The 27,872-nt window shown below is 42.9% G+C and overlaps 1 protein-coding gene across 2 annotated transcripts; it reads right to left on the bottom strand.

Moving 5' to 3' along the window:
• On the bottom strand, positions 1–27,455 carry HAPSTR1 (HUWE1 associated protein modifying stress responses). Of its 2 annotated transcripts, none has more exons than XM_004270191.4 (5): positions 27,320–27,455; positions 25,328–26,242; positions 24,647–24,727; positions 14,684–14,959; positions 1–2,399 (listed from the first exon to the last, which is right to left on the bottom strand). In XM_004270191.4, exons 2-5 carry the CDS (start codon positions 25,551–25,553, stop codon positions 2,155–2,157), a joined length of 828 nt encoding a protein of 275 aa, XP_004270239.1. In that variant the 5' UTR covers positions 25,554–26,242; positions 27,320–27,455; the 3' UTR covers positions 1–2,154. The 2 variants fall into 2 exon arrangements, 1 of the variants encoding a protein (XP_004270239.1); XR_004483525.2 differs by lacking the exon at positions 27,320–27,455 and adding an exon at positions 5,168–5,282 and having other exon boundaries at positions 2,243–2,399; positions 25,328–26,592.
• Between the last annotated feature and the right edge of the window lie 417 nt (positions 27,456–27,872).

Genomic DNA, 27,872 nt, shown 5'->3' with positions numbered 1-27,872 from the left:
TAAAGTTTTCAAAAAGTTTAATGGAGCCAATAAGATATATAAATTGTGTTCTGGCAGACATGAAGACCTGCTTTCTCTTACCAAAGAAAATGGCACATGTTTTATCAAAATTTGACAATCGAGAGTAAAGGGTATTGAGATTAAGCTTCAGAGCACCAACTAAAACAAAAACCACCAAAAAAAATTTTTTTGTTGTTACTAACTTGGAAAGAGGAACTAGAACCAAGGCATAAAGGGGAGATTAAATATGTGTTCCTCAGCCTCAAAATCCTTTAGGAAGAGGAGTTCTGGCTGCTTGTGAGCAATGCTTCACACCACCAAACCCAATTCCAGAATCTAAATTTACGATAGAAAAACAAAGATAACTCCAGATTCATTTCTTGATATATTCCAAAGGGAAGCCTGAAAGTATTCATAATACATAGGCTCACCCGTTTCCGGTAAAATGATACATTGCTATAATTCTTCCTATCATATTCAAACAAAAAAAATGATCCACTTTTGCAAAAATTTAGAAATGCCTCACTTTCATTCCTAGGTTTAGTATGGAATTGACTTTTTTTTAAATAAGGGCTGTATCTATAGTGAATACAGAACTTCTTCAGTTCACACATTACATTCACATCCCACCCAATGAATATTATGGTTAACTTAGCAAAGTTTCTTCACAGAAAGATTATTAAATGGCTGAAGAAATTGCAAACTTTAACAAAGTGCTGTGAGTAATTACTGGAAAAACCCTTACACTGATTTGTAATGGTCTTTTAAGGATAAAAACAGAAAGTAACTGATACTGAGCTACAAGTTTGCAAGGAAACATTTTCACTGTCCTACTTGATACATTTATAATAATATGATAGAATAAATTACAGTACCTGGCAGGCTGACATCAGTTCTTCATCTAAAAAAAGACTACCATTCAGTTCAAGATATTAAAAATGAAGATGAAACATGCTCTAAAACATTGTAGGTACAAGAGGTCTTATATTTACTCAAAAGAGGAATCTATTGAGAACTTTTATTTAAGTCTACCTAACATCTAGAGAACCTCCATGCGATTCCATCTTTTCCAGAATGAGATTCCAAACTGCACTTTATAGGAGAGGGATTGGAGAGTTGGGTTTTGCTATTTAAGGTGTGATCACATTATTAGCAGATAAAAGACCTTTATCTTCCACCCATTCCAATGGAAACTGCACAAAGTAGAACATTCATGAAAAATGTTAAACAGAATATAACAGACTAGAATACCTACCCTCCCACCATCCATCTCGCTCTAATACTGAACCAAAAAGGAAGCCCATGAAGTTCATGACCTCTCTACTTTAGGTCATCATGAATGCAGTCTACATGTTTACATTTACCATAAGGACAGTACCCTGCATGGGAAGTAGTACTTGTCTTAAAAATGAGTATTTCAATCCTACAAGGTTAATCTGGGGGCAATTTAATAATATTGCTACTTTTAGAGCACTAACACACACAAAGTGAATCCAATAAAGTTGTGTATTGATTTGATATTAAGTATTAATTGCATGACCATCATAGCACCTCTTTACATCACACAATCACCAGAATTAGAAACTGCTTTGAAAACTAAAAATAGGGCACAGTTCAATAATCAGAAGTTGCACACTGTTACTAGAGAGAAACCAGGTGCATGGTACAGTGCTGCTGCAAAAATGGAAGCCTGGCGATTTGACGAGGAAGCCAAATCACGTGTTTTAGACAATTTTAGGAACCTGGCAATACTGTTGAAGCAAAATACTCAACACACAGGAAATGGAGCCCCCCCCCCCAAAAAAAGCATTCTATAACCAAATAAACATCTGATACTTCCTTTCCCTTTGAGAATAAATACAGTTAAGGTCACTTTTAGCCTTGAAACGGATATATGTTTCCCTATGATGATCTTGCTAACGACTACACGATATCTGATGTCCTCTGCTAGGACTATAGTTTTAAGAAAGCCATAGTTACAAGAGGCATCTACTGTAAATACCTAGAACTTCCTTTTATGGCAACCACTATAGAATTCACTTGTCTTAAACAGTGAACAAGGGAAGATGGCCTCATGTTTCCTTTGCAATAATAGTATATGTTGAGGATCAAGTGGCTTTCAAGCAGCATGGTGGGTGTGAAAATGTTTGCAGTTTAGATCATTCTGTTGCGTTTATGGGTTGGTGAGTCTGTAATGACATCGCCACACTGGGCTGAGGTACGCTTTCTAGTTCCACCATTGTCCAAGTGGAGTGCCATTTCTTCTGATATGAAAGTGTTCAAATCGACATCATGGAGTCCATTTCTCCTTCGACTAGCATTCGATCCACTGCTTACATGTGTAGGAGAGCCTGGGGTACTCGAACGCACGCTTATACTAGCCATTGCACCACTAAGACCTAGGAAGAAGAAAAAAGGTTTTAGAGTTGCTCGATTATTTAACCCTCTTGAAAGCAACCCAACTTTACTTTCAACGTCGTCATAGTGTCAAAGGATGTCTGCCTATTTTCCTTGCAAGGGGATCACCGGGCAGCAGTTTTTTCCTGGAAGAACGAATCATCTGGCTTTGACATAGGAAATGTTCACTGGTAATACTACCAATATTTACAATTATCGGTTACTACCAATTACTGGAAGCTTATTATGCGGCAGGCACCATGCTAGGTGTACAACTCCATTATGAAATCCTGCCATCTACTCACTAGGTACGGACTATAGGTAACTTAGAGCTGAGGAAGGAGGTGCTTGCTTTAAACAGGAGAAGATTTTGGTTCTACAAAGTCACCGTTCCAATAGATCCCTGTGCTGTGTGTGTGTGCAAACAGGGGAGCATGCAGTCACTTGCAGGCCTGAGTGGGCTTATTCTGACATTTCTATAGATAAGGCGACTTTTTAATTTAGCATCTAAAACAGTACACTACTGAACATGAAAAAGGGTCACTATTAAAAATGATCCTGGGACATCAAATACAAAGTGATTCTGCCCTGGACAAATCAGGCAATATGATCACCCCAAGGTCTGGACTATACTATACTTGGTATATACCCCTTAGGGCAGCCTCACTCAGCATCATCTCTAATCCTTCGGGGGGCGGGAGAACAAGGGTGGTATAAAAAATCCTGCTGCCTTGCCTTCAAGGTTAAGAGTTACTAAATCCAGAGTATTCCAGCACTCATGGTCAGACACTCATTCCTTAGACCCCTGAACAGTTAAAGGAGGCCATTGTATGTTCTGCTTCTAAATGTTCAGGATACACCTGTGAAAGGCATGAGAGGCCTGAAAACAAACCACAGCATTTAATTTAATAACCTGACATCACCGCCTGTAGATTTTCCTTCTTACGGACTCCCCCTTGGGCTATCCTAGCCTCATATATGGATTTTGTTAGTGCTTGACTAAACTGATATGATCTAGTATAATCAGTGTTTCCCAAGAATAGGACCTGTACCTTAAAGTAAGCTTAGAGGTTGGTTTCGTAGGGGCCCATTCTCATTTACTCCATAAATGTACTTTAAATTTGAACATTAAGTTGAAAAAGGATTCTCTGCTTCCTACCACACCAAAGCTATTAAATTCCCTTTGACATTGTTCTCACTCTACAAATACTGTGAACATTCCCAAACCCTTGGCCTCAACCACCTCCCATACATGCTGATCAAGTTCTGCAGTCCACACCTCCTTTCTAAACTGCTCTCAACTCCCTACGCTAGGAACCAACCAGTCCCCTCACTGCTCTCCCTGTAGAAGATGCATCCTCTCTCCCTTCCCCTGGTGGCCAGAGGAAATCTGAATCTCACTCATTTCCAAGGCTAGTGCCTATTAAAAATAAATAAAAGCACTAATACTGGAATACTTCCTATGTCAGGCACTGTATTAATAAGCACTTTTTAATTTCATCCTCAAACTCAGCCTATGATATTTGTGCTATCTTTTTTGCCGATGAAAAGCCGAGGTTAAAAGGCTGAGCAAGGCACTCAAGGTCACAGAGCTAGTAAGCAAGAGCTGGGACCCAAGACAAACAGAATCTAAATTCCTACTCATGTTATGCTACCCACCTCTTCGAGCCTAAATTATTTCAGCCTCAGGATCTAGGGCCCGGCCTGCCTCGCAGGTCTGTCTCTGAGCAGCTGAAGCTAACTCTCCCTTCTGCCCTCTTCACTCCCATCCTAAGGCTTAATAATCATGCACTGCCAATATCAACTCATCTGCAGTTCCTAAAAATGGCCCAGGCTGCACCTGCCTCCCAACATCTGCTCCCCACTGCCTGAGGCCCACGCTCCTCCAGCACCGCCTCCCAGTCTGGGGCTACTTTCCTGGTACTCCTCCCTCTCCTTAGAAACTCTCCTCTTTGCTGTTCTCCAGCCTGCCTGCTCCTTCCTCACTGGCCTTTGCAGGCTTCTCTTCTGCCCCTCACAGGCTGATGTCACCCAGGTGAGAGCCTTGGCCTCTTAGCTTACCCACAGGCATCATTTTCCACATCTGTGCCACAGGAGCAGACATTTTTCCTGAGATCAAGGGCCCATCCATATTTCTAACTGCCTGTTGGCCCTCTCAAACCGAACATCTTCAGAAAAAAACCACGCTGCTTCTTCCCCAGCCCACACAACTTTATTAAAAGTTAAAGAGAAGGGCAAGAAACGCCTCGGGCTGATTTCACATAGCATAGCACCATTGCCCATCTCTTCCTATAGACACTGTGTCTTTACATCTGTATCTCATGAACACAGTGCCTGGCACATAACAGAATGCTTCAGAGCCCTACCCGTCACTCTGAAATCCAAAGCTGTTGATGTTTATTCACCTCTCCAATGCCAGGAAATATATACCCAGGTGGCTCTCTTCACTTAAATCTTTGCCATGAAGTTAAAACTCAATTATTCCCAACTTGCTGGGTTTGGTTTTTTCTTTTTCTGTTTTTAAGTTCTCCACCAAGACTGTAAACTCCTTGAGGGGAGAGCTGTGCCTTTTTTCCTAATCTCGCAGCCTCTAACATACTGAAAGGTGTCTGTGTACTTGAGACCACCTTTTCATACCTGTTTCATAATGCAGGAGATTCTACGGTAATTATGCTGCAAAATGTGGGCCCTCAGCAATAAACCGGGCTACTTCAGTAATTAAACTCAGGATCCCCTAAGCATTCAATACCCAAAAAAGAACTCAACAAACCCTGCTCCAATGCCCCTCTTGTTAATGTAGGAGCCACGTAGCTGTACGTTTAACACCCAAGGCTCAAAACGCTCCATCAGAAGTGAAGAGGCACCTCAAGCAAATCCTTCAACTGCTATCCTCCATGAAAAAAGAAGAGAGATTAAACATCAATTTGGTCAATTTGAAAATTCCCCAGTAACTTCCAGAAAACCATAATCTTTTTTCTGTTGGGTGTATGACTCTGGGCTTAGTTTGACAGCTAAAGCAAAATCACAATGTGCAACATTACCTATTTATTATTATCTACTCTCAGCAGTGAAAATTCTTTTCAAAGTTTAACTATCTAATCTTCCCCCAAAAGACTTTTCACAAGTGTCAAAAAAAAATTAAGATTAACAACCAAAAAATATATATTTTAAACAACCCAAATTTTATTTTATAAACCAATGACAGCTACTAGAAGATGCTTTAGGAAACCTTAGCTAAGCCACATGAACAATCAGGCCTATACAAGTACAGAGAATCTAAACATGCTTCAGAACTAAAAACTAAGTTGTATGGCCCAAGGGCATACAACTTAATTTCTACCAAAAACACACTTTTTCAAAAGGGCTATGGGAATATCAATTGACAAAAAGCAGTAGAACAAGTAGTATGATTAGACAGAGAAGTCTCCATTGCTTAATACAAGATAAACTTATCAGTTTTAAAAGTTTCTGCATTCATTTTAAAGGATTAGTGCAGGGGTGGAAAAAAGATCAAGAGGATTTAATCATACTTTGAAAAGAAAGCTCCCACATGAGCTAAAACAAAGTTACAGTCCAAGTTATAGGAATCTAGGTTACATGGCAAATTGTTAAAAAGTAGCACAGAACTATTATTTTCATACCAAGGTCATGCTTAGGGTCATAAGAAAATCCTGTTTTCAGAATTAATTACATATAATTCCAGTTTACCAGCACATAGTTAGGTCACACAGAAAGAGCAAATGCAGAGCCCAGCCAGCCTCCCTTCCTCCATCCGGCAGCCCTGGAAGTGGCCTAGAGGCCGCCTCTACCCTTTCTGCTGGCCTCCCAGCCCCCTTCAGCACCTGCGAGCCTCGAGACTCGCCCTGGAGGAGACAAGGCAGACTGTTTACTGTGGTTCCACTCAGCACAGGTCCAGGACCCTCTGCAGGTCTGCGCCACCAGCTCTCTCATCTCCGGCAGAAGGGGGATGTGAAATCCCCACAACTTGGACAAAGTGATTAACATTCTGACTGGGAACCCTAAGAAACAGGCATTCTTGCATTTGAAATGAAATGCACTAATCAAATGGACATACACTCCCTTTGCACAAAGTTGTATTCTGAGGTTTTAAGCAAGCAAGCACTTGTGTGTAAATGTCGTGTTTTAAGTGCACCAGGGGAGGAGTTCAATCCTGGAAAAGTGAATTCTACTAGGAAGATTTGGGTAATTTGAAGTAGATACCACTCCCCACCCCAATCTGTAAATTGTAATACTGAACTTTTATTGAAGTAAAGCACACTAAATCAAACCAATTACAAAGATACATGTGTCACACCAAGAAAACATTTTCAGTTATGCTGACAGCCCAAAATGCTTTCAATTTTTCAAAGACAGTTTTAATGCCATGGGAAAAATGCTCACGACGTTAAAATGAAAAAAGCAAGATACAGTACCATATACGCAGCATGATCTCAACTATGAAATAATTTTAATATTTATACATTGAAAAAAAAGACTGGAAGAAAATGCACCAAACATTTAACTGCAGTTATCTCTGTATAGTGGGAAAACAAGATACTGGATTTTTTACTTTCTGGAAATTTTCAAATTTTCCAAGAAATTAATATTTATAAATCAGAAAACTAGTGAAAAAAAATAAAACTTAAATGTTAAACTACCAATGGATTATTAAGGAAGTACTAGGTGAATAAACTGGCTTTGAGGCATGGCTACATGGACTTCACCTCAATGAAAAAAATGTCCAAGAAAATTTTACTGCAAATTCATTAACAGTTTTGTATTATTAATGTTGGAAGCTTTAGTTAAGTCCTACCCACAGAAACTTCAGTAGCTAATATCTAATCTTAATATACAGAAAATGCCAACTTTTCATCAAAAATTTAATGCTATCTTAATTGCCTTATTGTTCTTGTTCTCAGAGGCTGGTCTGAACAAAGGGTATAATTTAAAAATTCCAGCCTTCACAAGAGTTTCCATTAAAGAAGGTTACTTGAAATAATCAATCTTAAGCAATTAAGAGATGAGATTTGCTTTTGGTGCATTAATCTCTTACATCTTAATTTCCAAATAAGTTTTTAAAACATTTTACTGTTAAATGACTATTGACAGTTCTGTTATTTCAAGAAGATGCAGAATGCAACATTCAACAAGCATTTATTAAGAATCTACTGTGTTCCACACATTGTGCTAGGAGTGTGGGCAAGAGGAGGAAAAGGGATTTTGAAAGGTGGTTGGATATAAATCCCCCACAGGTCAGTTCTAATTAATTCTCTACAACAGAAAATTGCCAAGAAGTTTCTTTCATACTGTACCATTGGTTTAAAAGCACTTAACCTAAGTATCTGTGTGGCTGTCAATGTTTGTTTCTATATATTTAGCTTTATCAACAGAAGGAATGAAGAGTGATAGAAAAGGGGAGAGACACAGAACCAAGCATAAATAATCAAATTTCTTCTTAAATGTACAGATCTCAATTTTATCAGGAAGATTTGTTCTCACCGAAATTTGGTAACTTCTCTACTACACACAGGCCAAAGAATGTTCTGAAAAAATAACAAAAGCTACAAAACCTGTGGCTCGAAGGAGCAAGAAAATCCTATTGGTCCATGCTGCCTAAATTCACAGCTTTCCAAAACTCTAGAAGAAGGGATCCATTTTATGACAAATTCAGAATCTGCCTTACATTTTTTTCTAAAGTAAAAATTCCTACCTGACCTTACACCCCTGAATATGGTATCAAATGAATGCATTTTTCTTATATGGCCCTATACCCAGTCTCTCCAGATCCAAGAATCTTGTCAAGCAATTTAATGATTTAAGAGATTAAGGATCACCACATATGCCAGAAAAAGACTTTGTTAGACAAAAGAGAGGCCAGATATAGAGCCTAGTAACTCCTAAAGTGATGGCACTGTGCCTCAATCTGACTGCCTGGGATTATGTTTCAAACTAATAGTACAATTCTATTAGGCTAGAAACTCCTTGAGAGATTATGTGATTCATCTTTGTATTACCTGACCCTATCACTAGCCTCTAATAAATAGAATGCTTGGCTGTTTACTGTGTTCAGTAAATGCTGGGCAATAGGAAAGGCTACAGAATGACAAGATACACTTGCATTTTTAAATGACCGCACCTTCCACAGAAGGATTTTAATTGCAGAAATCAGAACTCATAACACCACAGCCAGACACACACACACACACACACACACACACACACACACACACACACACACACACACACACACACACACACACACACAGAGTTTCCAGACTAAAAAGCTTCAGATTTTAACCCTCGCTAAAAAAGCTATCTTTTAACACACACAGTGTTTTCTCAAAAACAGACAAACAAAACAAAAACCTTTTCTTTTGTTACTTTCCTTTTTCGGGGGAAATTCTCCAATATCATATTAAAGGCTAGACTACCTGCATTTGCCTAAGACCCTTTCAGTACTTACAAATGTAGCAGCCCACTGTCTTTTTTAAACTTTTGTTGTTTAAACACAAAAGGAACTTGAACTTGAGCAAGGAGATATCTTAAAGCCAAATGCCAATGACAGCAATGGCTCCCACCAGTGACTAGTTTTAACACCCAGACCCTGTGTGAACTGATGAATTTTACAGAGGGTCAACCCAGTCCCAATGGGGTTTTAGTTCCCTGTACTACAGTCAAGAGAATGCCATCAAAATGACTTTTAGAACTACCAATAAAACCAAGTGTCTCCAATTTTTATGGAACAGTCTGAACCAGGGCCAAAAACCTACAAAGTCCACCTATGAAATGACTGAGAGCAGGTTTTTAATAAAGTTAGCAAATGAGTGAAGTCTGACTTGGCACCCGGCTTACTTTCCCATCCAGGTCTCTATCTTCTACATATATGCCCCATTCTAGCTCTGGACCCTTTTTACCTAATCCCTATGATGACAAACAGAACCCAAAATGAGGAAACCAGATTTCAATCTAAGGCTTTCTAGACACAGCACTAGCTTGGGCAAGTCAGCTCAGAATCTCTTCATCCAGTAGACAGAGAGAACATTCAACTTCACCAGTTTATACCAACATAAAAGAAGCTCAAGATCTCACCAAGTAATATAAGTAGGCAATTAACACTAAGTTTTAAATTATCCCTTCCTCTGGAATGATTATCTGCAATTTAAAAAGGCACCCTTCCTGAAAAGGGAGAAAAAGTATCCTAAAAGGCCACCTGACCTCCAGGTCTGTTTTTGCAGTAATGCTATCCAGAGGCAAAGGCGGCACTCAGGACTTAGAACTAAGCAGAAGTCCTCCTTCTCTCAAGGCAAAGAACACTTTGTTTAAGGGTGGGTACTCTGCTTCTCACTTTATGTATCTCCTTTTCAGAGGAGACTGCCTTGGAGACATTAGCCATCTTGCCCAAGGTCATGCTGGGAACGCAGCCTATGTACAAAGCCTAAATACTCTTCCTGCTAAAATGAACCAGAAATACAGGTTAAAGCCATTCATCTTCAAGCCTACTTATCCAGATTCACTTATGGGGAAAAACCCCAGCAAGAAATACCAAACTTATGTATATAGTCTGATGTCTTTAGGGAAGAAAAACAAGCCTAGAGACCTTTCCCATGCCATCCACCAGCCCTACTAAGGTGGGGGGGGGGGGAAAGAAACCCCAAATGTACACATGTAGAGGTACTGAATTGGGGAACCAGACAGATCTGGAATATCTGTTCTACCATTTACTGACCTGGTCTATTTTATTTAGCCAAATAAGCCTTCTTCATCAATAAAACGGCAATAATCCAGGGGAAGTATTAGTTTTAAATGAGACCCTCCTCAGCAGGACGCTGACGTGAAGTAAACACTGAAAGAACCGCTCTAAAGGTACATCACCCTCAGGTCCCACTCCAAGACTCAGTTGTTCAGTGTGAAGAGCTGACTTTGCAGCACTAAGATACGCTCGGCTCTGTTCTCCATTCTCCTCACCCTCCTCATACTGCAGTCACCTGGGGATCTATAAGCCTCAACTCTTTGGAAAGGTTCTCTGCCCCCACTGCGTTGACTTAGCAGACCTCTGAATCCCTGTGTTAAGCTCAGAACACATCTATGCCAGGTTCTGTTAAAGCCAGAAGCTCCAAGACACGGTCCCTGCACCACTGTAGCCCCAGTCTATGGGAAGGGATAGCTATGGAAGCAAAGCAAAAGGGGAGAGCAGACACACAGCTCAGGGAAGGTTGGAGAAAATCGGGGGAACTGAAGGAAAGCTTCGTCACAGATGTTCGATCTGTCTGAAGAGATGAACAGGCAGAAGAAAACCTTAGAAAAGAGCATGAAGGTATTCAAAAGATTACACGGTATAGCTAAGATATCTGACCCAAGGTCAGATCAAACTACAAGGGTCTTACAATGTTGTGCTCAGTTCAGACTTCACCCTAGAGGACACAGGGATACAAAGGTTATTTTTCAGTGAAGCAACAAGATCAAAAAGATCACTCCAGTTGTCCCAGGAAAGAGGGACTGGTGAATGGGTCAACTCAGGACTGGGAAGCAAGAGCAGGAAGGAGATTATTCCAAGCGCCCAGAACTCACCTCCTCCAGAATAGCCTTCTCTGAACCCATGGCCAGGCCACACTGTGAAATGTCCTTTTCTGACCCCAGAACACCTTACATATGACATCAAAATAAATCATCCAAGTATGCATTGGCCTCAACAGAAAAGGAAGCACCCTATTCAATCATATATTCCCTAGAAACTGCACAGAATCTGCTACGTACGCATCTGCTGAGTGGCAAGGTCACAAAAATAGAAAAGACCTGTTTTTGCTGTTGTTGAGGCTAGATGAGTCCGCTCTGAACACCTACAAGACACCCTGGTGAAGATGTCCACCAGGGGACAATGGGGCATACGTCTTTAGCAGTCAGGAGAGAGGGTCTAAACTATAAGGACCAATTTTGTAAATTAAGACTGAAATGGCCCTTAAAGGGATTGCAGGAGAAGGTGGCTAAAGGCTAAACCCTGGGGAATGTAACCTAAGTCACTGAAAGGTCAGAGGTCAAAGTAGCCTAAAGAGAAGACAATAAAAGTCTCTAGAAGAGAAAGGATGACTAAGAGAGGAATAATCAGAAAGGCAGGCAGGGAACCACAAAATGGTCCAGATGATTTTTGGTCTATCTGAAATTTGTTTACATAAAAACAAGGTGCCAGCTATTAATTCAGTTCTCAGTAAATTTTTGATAATGTTATTTTAAGACAAGGATGAATAAGGAAAGGACAGAGATCAATTTAGCACATGCATATACATTTCCTTGATTTCTCTGGTGAGTTTACATCCAGATAAGGAGATATCATGTTACACAGAAAATAAACAACATATTTTTCAAACAAGTGCCAAAATAAAGCACTGGATTATATTCCTTAAACCTCCATAACCATTAGTTGACAGTTTTGATTGAAACTGTTTGATAATCATTAATTGATGTACTTTTAATTGCAATACTTAAATGTAAGGCTCATGAGGGTACTGATCAAAGGATCTTATCATCACACCCTCACTGTCTACATGAAAAACTCTACAATTATCTTATATCTTGGCCATCTGTCTTCATATAAAGAACATATAGCACATATGGGTGGCATTTGTTGGAAGTCAGCCGATAAAGAAAAAAAGAAAAAATTACAGGGGTAACTGTCCTCTTTTTTTTTTTTTTTTTTTTTGCTGTACGCGGGCCTTTCACTGTTGTGGCCTCTCCCGTTGCGGAGCACAGGCTCCAGACACACAGGCTCAGTGACCATGGCTCACGGGCCCAGCCGCTCCGCGACATGTGGGATCCTCCCGGACCGGGGCACGAACCCGTGTCCCCTGCATCGGCAGGCGGACTCTCAACCACTGCACCACCAGGGAAGCCCTGTCCTCTCTTTTAAGGACATGAGGTTGCTTATGGATAAGAATAAATCAATATGACTCCTACACTAATGTTTGCTTTGATTATAAATTTAAGTCAGCCTCAGTATACCAATTCTTTTCCTGTCTCCCCCGGCACCCCAAAACTTCATGAATTTAGACTCTCCCTCCAACGTAGAACCCCAAGAACTTCAATTTGACCTCACATTTCATAGATCTGGCTAAGCAAATTCTATGCAAAACCAAATTCTGACCAGTATGTACCCTAATTAAGATGAATTTCCAAACATATTTTAAAAGATCTAAACAGTTTTGACTTCAATTTACAGCTATTCAATAAATCAGATCATGAGGACACCTGGTTACAAAGTTAGTCATTAATCTGCTTTGCAATTTAGTTAACAATGCCCTATTAGAAATCATTCAAATTACTAAAAATACTCAAGTCAGACTAGCATTCCCAACACAGCTATGTCCTCTAAAACCAATATAACACAAAACTCAGTATATAATGTTCTGTGTACTCTTTTCAAGGGGCCCTATTACTGCATAGCAACTTCATGTTTTAACTACATGAATTCAGTTTATGAACCCTAGGAATCCAATGTACTCTGGATTGGCACTACTTCGTAAGTTTATTGAAGGGAAAGGTTATTTTTCTATAGCTTTATAATTAAACTTTTTTAAACCCTCACAATTTAAACATAAGTCAAAATTATAAATAGTACCTTCCAAAATCTACATCACCACTAAAACTCCCAAAGTTCAGTAAAATAATAAATCACAAGTTGAATAAACTCAATTTAAGAAAATGTAATGGGATGTGGAGAATATAGTAGTTGCAGGGGGGAGAGCTGCTAGCTTGCCCTTTTTACAATGTGTACAACTGCATTAAGATTTTATAACAAGAGTGGCATTTATGTTTCTTAAAACTACCTTCTACAGTAGAGTATAATACAGAAAAAAAGACACTTCAACAAGAGAAATATGGAATGAATCATAAATCCACTTGATGACAAAGGAAATCAAAATGCTTAAGGAAAACACAACTACATCAAATACTACCATGCACTAAAATTAATCTGACAAACTATGTACACTTGTAGTAATTTTTTTCAAACAATGGTAAAAGATGTGAAACTAATTCAGTAGGAACAGATCAATCTCTATTTTGCCTGAGTTTCAAACTTTCTGACAGCATCAACTATTCCACTACATTAGAAACAGCAAGCAGTCTTATGTACTGCATCCATACATCATGGACTTCCTTGCAATAAAATGTTTTTGTGTTTTTAACTTATCGTAAACAAATTCACAATCAGGAGGGGAAAAAAACAACACTTTTTCCAACTCCCATGTTCTGAATGGCGTTTTAGATAAAGAATCAATGTTTGCCAAAGAGAACAAGAATCTCTGTAAGCATTAAAGCTTTGATGATATAGAAGCCCTTTGTATACATCCCAGTTTTTATCACCAGGTTATTTTATTTTAGATGACCTACACTATGGCTCAGAAATATGTTAACTTTTAACAGGACTCATGAGCTAACTCACTAATTACTTCTGTTTAGTCACTTGTACAATCCATGTTTTCATCTTGGCTTCAACCAAGTCTTATTATTTTGTTGTTTTATTTTTACAGCAGTATTGAATGTCCTATAAGTACCTCTCCCAGTTCTATCTGGAAGCCTGTATTAGAGAACAAGCAACAACAAACTTACTGACTACATACCCCAGGCTTCTCCAATAATACTTAAACCCCTCAGCCAAGAATGTCTTTTTATGGCAGGTCTGGCCTGGGGAGATGGTGATGGACCTGTTCTCTAACACTCCTATCAAAGCAAGGCCCTAAGGGACAACAGACATAAGGAAAGTCAAGTTAATTATTCTTACATCTGTCCACTCCCTCTTGGGTCATCAACGCTCAGGTTCTACAGGCACACTCAATAACCTAAGGTGTCAAAGGGAGTTCCCATGAGAACTAGCCCAACAGTTATCTGCCTTACTTGCCCGTAACTGACTAGGCTCTCCAGGTAATTATAAATGCAACAGTATTCTTAAGACACAAAAACTTCCTCTTTGACTCAGAAGAGTAAGGAAACATGTACAATATCAGTGTGTAAAGCAATAAATTCTAATCAATGTTGCAAAAAATGCTGTTATTGTAACACCAATCAGCTCAAACTAACTTTCTAAAAACATTTTTTTTAGGATAGGCTGGCTAACATTCAAAAATTGCCCATGTAAGTTCTTAGCTTACATTCTATTTAAACATTTCTAGAGCAAGTAGTAACTAGAATAGACAAAAAACAGACAATATATCTGGACCTAAACCTAAATGTGAAATTGGGTCCACAGGCACACTCTTAACCATTTTTCCAAAGAAATATGTTTAAACGGCTTTACCATGCAGAGCTATGGCTTCCCGGAAGGGTTGCAAATCAGTCTCTACAGATGAGCTAGTTTCCGTTGAAGTAGCTCGGTTAGGGGACACTACAGTCAGTCTTGGGGGAGCTCTAGAGTTTCGCGGTGGAGGAACTTTTCCACACAGGAAGCTGATCAAATCTTCTCTACGAATAGTTCTTCTGCGCTTTTTAACCCAAGCCAACACATCCTTATTGCGTCGCTGATAGCCAATCTGAATTCCAATATCAAAACTTCGCTGATGGGTATCCACGCTTTCTGTTAGGAAAAAAGAATAAGAAGAAGATACATGATGATCAGTAGAGCCAAGCTGCATTCTCTCCTAAAGAAAACCACGATTTTACAAGTTCACCAAAATGAATATCATTAAGCATGGGGCTCTTTAAGTCTATCAGTAATCTATTAAACTGAACTTCATTCATGTTTAAAATATCATACCTGACACCTAATCATAATGTTCTAAATTCAGTAAACACATCACATAATCCTAGAGCTTCTGCCTTGTTCTTTAAAAAAAAAAACTCAACAGATAAAAACAGAGACTACTTATTGTTAAACGAATTACCATTTTAATAATGTTATTTCCTTAAAAAAGCTTACTTAATCTAATCAAGCTAGTTTATTTAGTAATGCTAACAATAGGTGAATTGGGCTTCCCTGGTGGCACAGTGGTTAAGAGTCCGCCTGCCGATGCAGGGTACGCGGGTTCATGCCTTGGTCCGGGAGGATCCCACATGCCACGGAGCGGCTGGGCCCCGTGGGCCATGGCCGCTGAGCCTGAGCGTCCGGAGCCTGTGCTCCGCAACGGGAGAGGCCACAACAGTGAGAGGCCCACGTACCGCAAAAAAAAAAAAAAATTTTTAAATAGGTGAATTATTAAATGCTTATTGGTACTATACCCAGCTTCCCCTGAGAAGAAAGGGACACGAATACCTTGAGAGCAGTACTACTGTCCCCTCATTGCAACTGAGCAAACAGACACTGAGTAACTCTACCACAGTATTCAAGAGCTGGAATTTTTGTTCCAGAGTCTGTGGTTCTTAACCACTAAGCTTTGAGAAAAGAAGGAATTCTCAGGAGTTCTAACTAAACAGGAGCGTTCACATCATTCACCAGATGACTATACACCGCAACAAATCACTCAGGCGGTGCTCACCTTGCATGTACCATGTCATTTCGGAGGTGTACTCCTACTGACAGGTTCAGCACCGAGAACTGGAAACACACTAAAAGCAGTAGCAAACATTTTAGAAATAATAAGGGAAAATTAATTCTGATTGACTGCTCAACAAAGCCAAACAGCACTGTGGAAACAAGAAGCTTCATTCATTTCCCAGGAACGTTTTCAATCTGCTTCCAGCTCCCAACAGTTTTCTGTAACTTATAACCACTTCCAAAAGACCCTGTCTTAAAATCTCTCAGACTGGTCTCCTATTCTCCCTGTAGATACTGCCCTCTCCCTGTACATACCGAACCCAGATTTTCAATAAAATGATGCCTGCCCCTTTAGTGGCTTTACACAGTTGAAAACAATATTAATACTTGCAAACTTAAGTCACTGCAATTTATTTTTAGTTGATTTGCTGTGCTAGCAGGAAAATCACCAATATATCTTCATTCCTCTTACTTTTCCTGACCTGGATTTTAATTCTGTCTGCGACATCTAAAGTAGATGCTGAAAGGATAAGCAAACCAGTGAATGAAGACCTGTGTCCCAGAAAGACAATAATCCAGACATCACAGAGGCTCCCAAGCTGCATGAATTTGCATTATTAAAAAAGATGGCAAGAGGGCAGCACAAACAGAACTTTATAACAAGGCCTATTCCTTAGATGATCAGTTCTTATTGTTAAAAAGTTAAAAAGAAAAATGAAAGAAGTTACCCACAGGAGTACTCTTTAAATATTAAACTCCATCACAACTTTCTAATTTTACAAATATAAAAAAAGCTACTCGTGGGACGTCCCTGGTGGCACAGTGGTTAATAAGACTCCGCCTTCCAATGCAGGGGGCCCGGGTTTGATCCCTGATCAGGGAACTAGATCCCACGTGCATGCCTCAACTAACAGCTTCGCATGCCTCAACTAACAGCTTCGCATGCCACAGCTAAGGAGCCCGCCTGCCACAACTAAGACCCAGTACAACCAAAATAAATAAATAAATAAAAAACGCGTCTAAAAGAAAAAGCTACTCATGAATGAAGTAATTTCTCCAGTGTCTCACTACTAGAATGCCCAAGTTACAATGTGAATCAACGTGTTCTGATTTCTCATTTCATCATAAACAAAACAAGCACGAACCCCACTTCAAAGGTAAATAGCATTTAAGAGGCTAATACAGTGCTTTCCCGTCTCTTAGTCTTAAAGACTTAGATGAAGCCAACCTTAAAGGATGCATAATCTCTAAGATGACCTTGTAAAGTTATATGTAGACCTTAAGTGATTCTGAAAGAGCTAGAAACATTTTAAGAGAAATCAAATCATTGAGTAAACTAAGCCCATCCCATGGGACCACAGAAAGGAGGATAACCGTCCACTGTTCTGGATCTACAAGCAACTAGATTTCTACAAAGCTGCCCTACCGAAGAGAGCTGTTAAAATCAAGCTCTTAACCAGAGAAGTTTGTTTCCAAAAAGAATGACTCAGGAAATTTTATTTTTCGAGAACCAAATGGAGGCAGGTCCAGAATTGGAAGTATAGAGGGACAAAAAGTTGAAAGGGGTACAAGAAACAAGTTCGAAGCAAGCATGGATAGTGCAAAGTAAGATGAAGCAGGCATGTAAATGTACACCTAGCAAACCAGACAGCAAATAAGAAAAGCTGAACTTGATACAAAACTCAAGAGCCAAAGGGAAGGAACCAGATGAGGCAGTTTAAAAAAAAAAAAAAAAAACCCTGACAATCCTGGGAGGAAGAGCTTTGATTCGTTTTGATTGAGGACACAAGGAAAGCCCAAAAGTCAGATCGGCAACAGGCTGATGCTTTAATCACAGAGTTGAACAAAGTTGGAAAACTCAATATTCATACTTTTGAAGGAAGGCAGTTATATAAGTAGTTGTGAACCTCTTTTAAAATGTATGCAACTGACCAATCACTTCACCTCAAAAATTCTGCACAAGTCTCAACAACACAACCAACCAAGAACACGCTAAAAATCAAGTATTTTGTAAACAGACTTTTACAGACTAAGAAGTACAGGAGGAGAAAAGCAGATTTAACATTTAAGGTCTTCGGGTACATACATGCTTTTGCACTGTCTGGGCATAATTTGGTCTTATACCATTAACATATCCTGAAAGCCAAATCCAATTACTTTACCGCCCAGATTAATCCAATCTCAGTTATTTCCTTAAACAGAGAATCTCATATTGACACTAAAACATAGTTTAAAATATAGTTCTTATGTTTGAGAACTTTAAAGAGTTACTTGGTTGAAAATTAAACCCTCCTATCACATCTTGCACTAAGTAGAAGAGATCTAAATGCTCACTGGAGAATCTTAGGAATGACCAGACTAGATTTTAATCACTGGTTAATTTAGTGTCCAGTAAAATAATAAACGTACACACAAAGATGGCCTCCAGAAGGCTCTCAGCCAAAGACTGCTTTGAATACTCCTGAACCTTCCAATTAGACACCCAAATTCTAGAAATGCAGAGCAAAGAAAACTGTGGGGACAGTCTTGTGTCCAACACTTTTACTGATGCCAAAGCCACTGTGGAAAAAGGCCATGATCTCGAAGGTTAGGCAAAGCCCAAGGGCATCAAAATGTCAATCTAACCTTTAATCACAACACATTCATTTCCTTATTCAAGAAACAAACTGATTCATACAACTCACAGTAGACATCTTTGTTTCATATTTTTTTTAAACTGTTTTTATATAAATAGCTGAAATTGAATTCAAGGGATTTTTATTAGTCTCATTTTCCCACTGCTGGCAAGGGGCAGTAGGCAAAGAATCATATTGATTTCTGAAATGAAGACCAAATGCAGAACTTTCTTACATGAAACATAAACACAATAAGATTTCACTGTCTATAGTTTTTTGATACTTACTAACCTTATGTGAGTTAGCCAAAGCAGATACCTCAATTTCATAAACAAGGAATTGGAACTGAGGCTCAAAGGGCCTTGCCCTAAAAAGTTACTAAATAGCAAAAGTTCTTTCTACAATCGATTTTTTCCTCAACAATAGAGAAGTCATCTCCCATTCTCCTTAGAGGATCTACAAACCAGAAAAATCACACTGCTAGATCAGGGTACATTTCCAAGGAATACTAGTAACTACAAAACATTTAAACTTAGAACTCAATCTACATTAACCAACTAGTCTGCTGTAGGAAAAAATATGTATTTTAACTGTTTCATTAGAAACAAATATCTAGGGACTTCCCTGGTGGCACAGTTGTTAAGAATAGGACTGCCAATGCAGGAGACACGGGTTCGAGCCCTGGTCCGGGAAAATCCCACATGTCGCAGAACAACTAAGCCCGTCCGCCACAACTACTGAGCCCACATGCCACAACTACTGAAGCCCGCGCGCCTAGAGCCTGTGCTCCGCAACAAGAGAAGCCACCACAACGAGAAGCCCACACACCGCAACAAAGAGTAGCCCCCGCTCGCTGCAACCAGAGAAAGCCTGCACACAGCAACGAAGACCCAACGCAACCAAAAATAAATAATAATAAATTTTTAAAAAAGGAAAAGATATGAGTCATGACCAAAATAAAACTGCTTTTCAATTGTTTTTTTTTTAATATTTACTTATTTATTTATATTTTATTTGGCCGTGTCAGATCTTAGTTGAGGCACGTGGGATTTTCATTGTGGCATGCAGGATCTTTAGTTGCAGCAGGTGGGATCTAATTCCCTGACCAGGGATTGAACCGGGATCCCCTGCATTGGGAGTGCAGAGTCTTAGCCAGTGGACCACCAGGGAAGCTCTTTTTTCAATTGATTTAAGGAAACAATTTCTAAGTTCCCTAACAAAGTGGTATCCAAAGATAAACACGAACTTCTAGGTAACTTACATACTGACTTAAATCTTCACCTAGCACATACAAACAGCAGGAACCAGGGAAGGATCAGAGTGGCCACGGTTCCCTACCATCCAGTCCTCGTCCTCCCTTTCCTAAAGGTACTCACAAGTTTTTGTTTGGATAGCTCTGAATAAAGGCTTCTTCCACATTTGCTCAATTGATGATGAAACTTGTGGTATAGTCCCAAACAAATCTGCATAACCCCAAAACTGTGGCTATGATACTAGTTCTGAATAACCATGTGACCCAATTCTGTCCCAGAGACATAAGTCATTTACTGGTAGCTCCTGGGAAAGAAGCTTCTGGGCTCTTCTAACCTTCCGTGAGTGACCCTAAGCTGTGAGGTGTGAGCTGCCAACACTGAAACTAGCCTAATGACAAAGCTGGTATGCGCAGGCCCACACATGGACTACAGAGAGCTACAGAGCAGGGAGGCCTGAGCCACTGGATTCAATCAATCCCACCTTCAGGCTTCAAGGCAGAGAGCAGCCAATCCATGTCCAGCCTGACTTGTCTTTTCTGCTATTTGCAGCTAAAACATCCTTTTACAGAGAAGTTACACATCAGAAACTGACAGTCTTCTATAAAAATTCACAAAAAAATCTATAAATGGTATTAATAATGACTGAGGCTGCTGCTTAGTAAAATAAAACAGGGTATTCAACTGCAATCCATACTAAGGTTTTTTGAACACTCTCAAAGTTCAATAGTTTTCTGCAGCAGGAGAGTCACAAACCAACTCCAGAAAGTCAAAACATAAGCTGAAATTTCATTATTTGCCTCCAGGTAGAACATGCTTTCTCTGACCAGTTGTTTATACACCAATCACTCATCCAAAAATTTTCAGTACGTTCCGTTCACTTTCAGTTCACAGAGAAGCCCAAGAAGGGCACAATGAAGTGACTACACACTATAAACAGGATCTGGAATCAAGATGTCTCAAAAATAAGGACTTTAAAGGGCATCACACTATTTTTCTCCTGTCAATTCTATTTACTTTCAGCCCTTTCAGGGAAAAATGAAGACACACCACAAAGGTTATTCTGACAGAAATAAAAATAAATAAATAAATAAGAATTTCTTCCCTTCATCTTAAGCACTGCCCATAGCCAAAAACATCATCTGAAAAACAGAACCTGACCACCAACACAGTCCATGCTTGAAGACTCATTGCATGACACACTAAGAGCCTGCACTCTAAGTTGTGCGTACTTACTCCTACTCACAATTGAGAAAATGAAGGCTTACAATAGTGAAATATTTTTTGTTCCATTATCTGTCTCCAGGACCATACGACTAAGAAAAAGTAACAGTCTAAAATCTGAACTAGAACAATCTAGCAGAAGACTCCATGATAATGATGCTGCTGGCCTTCTCCAAGTACCGCTAGAGTCACACCTTGGGGCAAATGCTGTTCAAGGAGAAAACCAAAAACATCTTTAACATAAACAGTATCAAGAGAAAGCTCTTAACATATGTGGGAGAAGTCGGTATACGACTAAAGTTTCAGACAGTTTTAAAATGCGGAGGAGCTTAGCATTAAACAACAACAACAAAAAAAATGGAGCTTAACATAAAACAAAAATCGAAAAAGAAAAATATTACAAAGTTGAGGGAAATGACAATAAGAAGCAGCGAGAAGTGGCTCTGGGGGATGTGGGTGAGCACTGGCTCCCAGGCAGCTGCTGCAGAGCAAGCAGGGCCCCAGCGCCCACCTCCGCTGACCACGAGGCTCCAAAGGACGGCCAGCCTCTACTGAGCAAGTAACCCCACACGGTAGAAGGAATTTAGAATTCATTATTTTCCTAATGAGGAGTCAGGAAAGAGGTTGCAACCAGTCACCCAAGGAAATGGGAGGTGTATTTAAGAGTCAGAAAGAGATGAGCTTGACAAAGGATTTTTCAGATAAGCATCAACCAGGCTAGTTAAAACCACCTCAGTAACTTCACTCCCTTTGCTGCAGACAACAGAAAACGTACTAAGCCAGGGGACACAACACCGCTGAATATTTAACAAACATTACTTCCTTTAGATTTATCAAAGCAAAGTAAAAACAAAAACCAGCCATCAGAATTTTCTTCCCTTCCAAAAAAGGATGCCAATGTCTGACTCAACTTACTATGTGGAGCAAAAGGAACTCCATTTTGCCAAATTCTGTGCACACTGAGGACACCCCAATTCACTCTCCTCCAAGTCTCCAGCCACATTCAACCAAACCAACTGCATCGTTCAATGTTTCAAAACGCCACATCAAAAGGGGCCCTCTGCTAGACTTTTACCTCAATTCTGACCTTCCTATGTGCTCATCTTAGGTGCTATCAGGAAGCTGGTAGAAGTACCAACCTCTCCCCAGGCTGGGTGAGGCAAAATGAGCCATCTTCAGCTTGTCAGATAAGCGCTTAATCATACAAACTGCAAGAGCATTGCCCATTTACAAGGATCCTCCAAAATCTCCCCCATCCCCGCCCCCATAAATCACATTTAGATATGGAATAAGAACTGTGAACACTCTAAATTTACCACTACTTACAGCTGCATGCACTGTGACACTACCTTGCTAATTTTATTGGTTCTATTTAAGGTACCCAATTATTCCTACAGCTGCATTCTTGTTCTCTGAAGACCACACCCTGAAAAGGAGGAAGAATGTGAGGATCTGCAGAGCTTATCCACACTTTCCTTGAGTCAGCTAGGAACAGAATAATGTTGCTATACTACCAAATTCCACAAACCACAATTAACCATTCCTCAGGTAAAAGAGGATATATTTCATTTTACAGAAATAGGACACAAAATAAAGCTAAGGTTGGACTGACAATCCAGCATTTGCCATAATGCAAGAACTTCATGTTTATTTAAAAAGAAATTTAATGTCTTCCATTACATTTTCTGAACAAAGGAAACTAATACATTATAAGAAGCATTTTCAAATCAAGAAATCAAATTAGGGATTATTTCAGAGTTCAGCTTCTGAGCCCACTTTTTTACATGAAGAATTAACACTAAAGAAAACCGTCAGCTACAGTCCTAAAGAGATGCATTCCAGAAGCACACAACAGCACCAAAAACTGAGAAGTCAGAGAACATTCATATTCTTCTACAGCCTAGTCCAAGAGCGTGGCACACAGATGGACTAAAACTATGTGTTGCTTTCCCCTTAAAGCAAAAAATAATTGTAAAACCTGAAATGGATAAACCGTGATACCTCCACACACAACACTAGTCAGAAAAACGAAAAGCACTTAACAATTTATTAATACCTGCAATGTGAACTGAATAGATCAATCTCAAAAACATTATGAAAAGTGGATAGAAGATACCAAACAGAAAAGGCTACCTACTATAAGGTTCTATTTATTACATTATGGAAACACAAAAACCATATATACAGAATTCAGATCAGCGGTTGCCTGGGGTGGGGGGAATAGATATATTCCATTTACTAACAATGTATGTTTGTCAAATTCATGCCATACACCTTAAAACGGTGATTTTACTATATGTAAATTATACTCCAAGAAAGCAGAGTTTTCCAAAAATATGAGTTTGAAGTATTATTTCAAAATTCCCTGTCTGGGTGAAACCAAGAGCCATTCCAGAGAATGTTAAAAACCCTCAAGCAGTAATGAATGTTAGAGTCAAAATTTAAGGAACTCAGCTATATAAAATCAAAGCTGACCACTGGGGCACCACTTCATTAGGTTTCCTTTTCTCAGTAAGCCTAGATTATTAGCTCCTCATTCCCTGAAATTAACATTCTATTCACCAGGTTCAGTTTACATTCTCAAATTATCATCCCAAAAAACTGCAAGGTTTAAAAGGAAATCCAAAATAAGGGATTTTTTTGCCTAAAGAATGCTATCTTAATTGGCTTATTCTTATGCAGATAAGAATCTGAGAATCAAGTCACTCCACAGCCTGTTTCAACCTTATTTAGATAATTCTGAAAAACACAAAGCTCTACTGCAATTATCAACAGCTTCTGGCAGTTTAAAAGCATTTATTTAAATTACATTTTTACTAAAATTAACACTCAAATTCAAATCCTTTTCCCACAGAAACCTTGCCAAATATCAAACCCAAATTTCCAAATCTTCAAAACAAATCTAAACCCACTGTTGCTGAGAGAACACGATGGGCAAGAACATTTACTCACATATCTTCACGTGGGGGGCGGGGATTAACTGCAGAAAAGCACTGCCATGAAACACAAATCTTGATATCAACTCAAACTGATCAGATTTCCTGCCAACAATGTACCGTCAGGCAGAAAGCAGCTTGGAAGGCAAATATTTGATGGAGTTGCTAGGGAAGAGCAACTCCATCAAATATCTGCATGTTAATGTGCGTACAGATTACTCCAATTAGCTAGTTTTCGACGCACTTAAATTATGCTGTGCCACCATCATGCTCGAAATTGCGTAACTCAAGAAAAACTATTCCAAGAGGTGCTTTTCCACAAACAAGTTGTCCCTCCCACCTCTGTGCGAGACACACTCCTCTTCCCTGGGTGCCTAAGAAGCACATCTCAGTCTGGAGCTCTGGGCCTCTCAACCTCGGCACTACTGCCATTTGGGGGGTGGAGAGGCTGTCTCGTGCACCGAGGACAGTTAGCGGCCTCCTCTCAGTGATGACACTCTGGAGTGCCCCAGACATTGTCAAATATCGCCATGGGGTCAGGGGACCAAACGCCCCCGGCTGAGAACCCGTTATCTAGATATAACACCACACCGCCAGAATTCTCAAGTTGCAAGATACTGAGAGTTAGTGGCTGGATTCAGAAGCAGAAAACACTCGGGAGATACCTCCAGGTCAAGGTGGCCAATGCACTAAGGAACGCAGGACTTAAACCCTAACGCAGACCGCCCTTCCCCTTAGCCAGCAATGCAGCAAAGTTGTCCTTACCTTTGTAAAGGTTGGTGACGGCAGTGGCTGCATTTTGGAAGGGAACCCAAAGAGAAAGTCCTGGCTGCTGACACACTCGGTCTGAAAAACGACGAAACGAAAGAGAAAAAACAAAAAAACACACAAAGACAAAAAAAGAAAAAGCAATGTTATTTGGGCGTCAATCACTCCGGAACGGCCATATTAGGTTTCGCCATTTTGTTCAAGGGTTCCGGGATCCCGCGCTAGGTGGGGAGCGGGCAAGAAAGGGGTCGCGGCGGGGCTGGAGGGGGAGCCGCGGGGCCCCCGGGCGCAGCCGGGACAGATGCGCGGCAGAGGGAGGCACCCCTTCGCAGTCCCCGCCCCGAGGCCGGCTCCAGCACAATAGGGGCCCCGCGCCGCCTCCCTTCGCCATTTTGTGACCGGGGGCTCCTCCCCTGCCCTCCCCGGCCCGGGGGCACCCAGCGGCCCGGCCCCAGGAACGGGAGGGCCCCACGGGCGGCCCCAAGCCCGGCCGCCCCCCACGCCGGCCCCCGGCCGCCTCCCGAGGGCCCGCCTCCCGCGGCGCCATCTTGCGAGGAGGGGGCGGTGGGGCCGCGTTGCGACGGCCGGAGCCCAGCCAACCGCTCCCCGGGCTCTCCGCCGACGGCCGGGCGCGAGGCGGGGGCGGCGGCGCAAAATGGCGGCGGCGGCGGCCCTCACCTTTGTAGAGCTGGGCCACGGCGGTGGCCGAGTTCTGGAAGAGGTGCCACAGCTTCTGCTGCTTGTGCTCGGGCTGCGCGGCGGCCGCCGCCTCCTCCTGCAGCTCAGGGGGCAACTGCTCGTCCTGCTCGGCCTCAGCCAGGCACTGCCGCTCCCACTTGGAGAACCAGTGCTCGGGCCCGTGCTCCTGGATCTCGGCCTCGCCCTCCTCCTTCCGCTCCTCCATCCTCCGCGGCCTCCCGCGGCCTCGCAGCCGCCGCGGCCGCGTCCTGCTCAGGCGGGGCCCCCGCGGGAGCGTCGTCGTCGAGCGGCCCGGCGGCGGGGCCCAGCGGCCTGCGGCGGCTCCTCGCGGCGGCCCAGGCCTCCTGCACCCCGACGGCCTGCGAGCCCCGCCCCGCGGCCCCGCGCTGCCCGGGACAACCCCCGACCCAGTCTTCCCCACCCCCGGCCCCTGCCGAAGGGCGCTGCGGACCGGATGAACACTGCCGCCTCTCGCCTCGCCGGCCTGAGCACGTCTACCGCCCCGCCATGGCGCCGCGGCCTCCCTAGGGCCACCGCCGACCGCTCCGCGTAGCCCTACCGGCGCCGCCGAGCCTACCCCGAAGACTGAGGAACGTCGTCGTTGCTGCCGCCGTCGTCGACGCCTCTGCGGTTGCTGGTCCCCGCCCACATGCTGACGGGGAAGCACCGCCCACTCGGCCCCGGCTCCCCTGCCCGGTTGGGGCGCGCCGGATCCGAGGGCTTCTATTGGTCCAATCCGACCGGTTCCGCTTGCCGGCCTCTAAACACAGCGCCGTGATTGGCTCATCGGCGTGTCCGCCTGACGTAACCAAAGGGCGAGGGAAAGGGAGTGAAAGGAAGGGTGAAGACGGAGAAGGAGGGGGAGGAGCTGACAGTGGTTGCGTCCGAGCCAACCTAAGGGGGAGGGGGGAGGGGGAGAGAGAGAGTGAGAGAGGGAGGGAGGGGGGGAGAGAGAGAGAGAGAGAGAGAGGAAGGCAGGGGGAGGCAGGGAGAGAAAGAGGGGGAGGGAGGGAGAGAAAGACGGGGAGGGAAGGAGAGAAAGAGGGGGAGGGAGGGAGAGAGGAAGGGAGGGAGAGAGGAAGGGAGGGAGAGAGGGAGGGGAGGGAGAGAGTGGGACGGAGGGAGGGAGAGAGAGGGACGGAGGGAGGGAGAGAGAGGGAGAAGTAAAGAGCGAGAGAGGAAGGGAGGGGGAGGGAGAGAGAGAGGGGAGGGAAAGAGAGAGGAAAGACAGGGAGGGGGAGGGGAGAGAGGAGAGGGGAGAGAGAGAGGGGGAGGGGGGAGAGAGAGAGAGAGAGAGAGAGAGAGAGAATGAATTGCGCATGCGCACTTGCTCGCTGGCCAGAGGCAGCGAGCAGGAGTCACGTGACCCGGGGCTCAGAGACCGCACCCCACAGGAGGGCTGATCCGGTGCCTCCAGGCCGTAGGGGACGCAAAATCAACTCCCGTGACCGCTCTGCGGGGACGGAAGGGTGTGGTGGGTGGCATCCCGCTACTCCAGCCCCTTGGGCTTCCAAAGGGAGGAGGGAATCGAAGAAAGTGAATTAAACGCCCAACTTGAATCCAAGTTGGCAAAGTGCTTCGCCAGCTGTTTACTTCAGACCCATTTCTTAGATGGGCAAGTTGAGCCTCAGAGTCCAAAGAAAAACTTCCGAGATGCGAGGCCCGCGGGCTCCCACCAGCCTGCTGGGCAGACAGCAGGCACGCGGCTCGCTGCGCGTTGTGCGTGGGGGACCCTCTGGCCCGCCCCACTAAGACGCCCTGGCGCTCTCCGAGGACACCTTCCCTTGACCAGACCGCAGCGGCCACGAATCTGAAAATAAACCTGAGTGGGAGACGGGGTGCCGAGGCCCGGCTGCGTCTGCGCCTTCGCGAACTTGGCGGCCCCCGCACCTGTCCCGAAAAAAGCACACTCCTGGGCCACGTGCGGCCGCCTGCCTCACGTGCCAGCCCCCGCCCCCCCCCTCCTACTACCGGAATCCGCGTGGCCGCGCCGAGTGGGAGGCCCCGCTTCCAGGGGGAAAGTTCTGCGCCGACTTGTTCAGCCTCCGTGCGCAATCGCCCGGTCAGCCTCCGCCGACCCGGGCTGCGCGACTGCTGTGGGCCAGGCGCGGGGCTGCGCGCTGCGGTCACCCAGCCGGGGGCGTCCCCAGGGGCTCAGGGTCTGAGGAGTAAGCCGCCACTTAAAGGGGCGATGACCGCACAGAGGCAAAACTGGCCCTCACAGTTTGGCGGCGGAGGCATGAGCCACTGGGGCTTGGAGAAGTCCCACGAGCTGCAAGAAAACCCTTCTACAAAGCAATTTGGCTGTAAAGCCATCACCTTGGGAATAAAATCTGACCTCCTCTCTGTGGGCTACAAGTCCCTGCAGGACCTGGCCCCGCCTCCTCTGTGTTCATCTCAACGCCAGTCTCTGCTTGGCTTGGGCTGCCCAGCCACACTGGCCTTCTTTCTGTTTCCTCGGAAACTGCCTTTGCCCTCGCAGTTCCCTCTCTCTCTGGAATCTTTTCCTTCTCGTCGTCATTCC

The sequence above is a fragment of the Orcinus orca genome, chromosome 16, assembly GCF_937001465.1.
Source record: "Orcinus orca chromosome 16, mOrcOrc1.1, whole genome shotgun sequence".
NCBI classification, from domain to species: domain Eukaryota; kingdom Metazoa; phylum Chordata; class Mammalia; order Artiodactyla; family Delphinidae; genus Orcinus; species Orcinus orca.
Note: the sequence above shows the minus strand (reverse complement) of the source record. Positions and strands in the feature narration are given on the sequence as shown.

Bases quoted from the DNA above. Each gene is read 5' to 3' on its own strand.
- HAPSTR1 (XM_004270191.4), bottom strand. From the start codon at position 25,553: ATGGAGGAGCGGAAGGAGGAGGGCGAGGCCGAGATCCAGGAGCACGGG. The intron at 24,728-25,327 runs GTGAGGGCCGCC...GTCGTTTTTCAG, and splicing joins CGTGGCCCAGCTCTACAAAG to ACCGAGTGTGTCAGCAGCCA. The intron at 14,960-24,646 runs GTAAGGACAACT...TTTTCCTAACAG, and splicing joins CGTCACCAACCTTTACAAAG to AAAGCGTGGATACCCATCAG.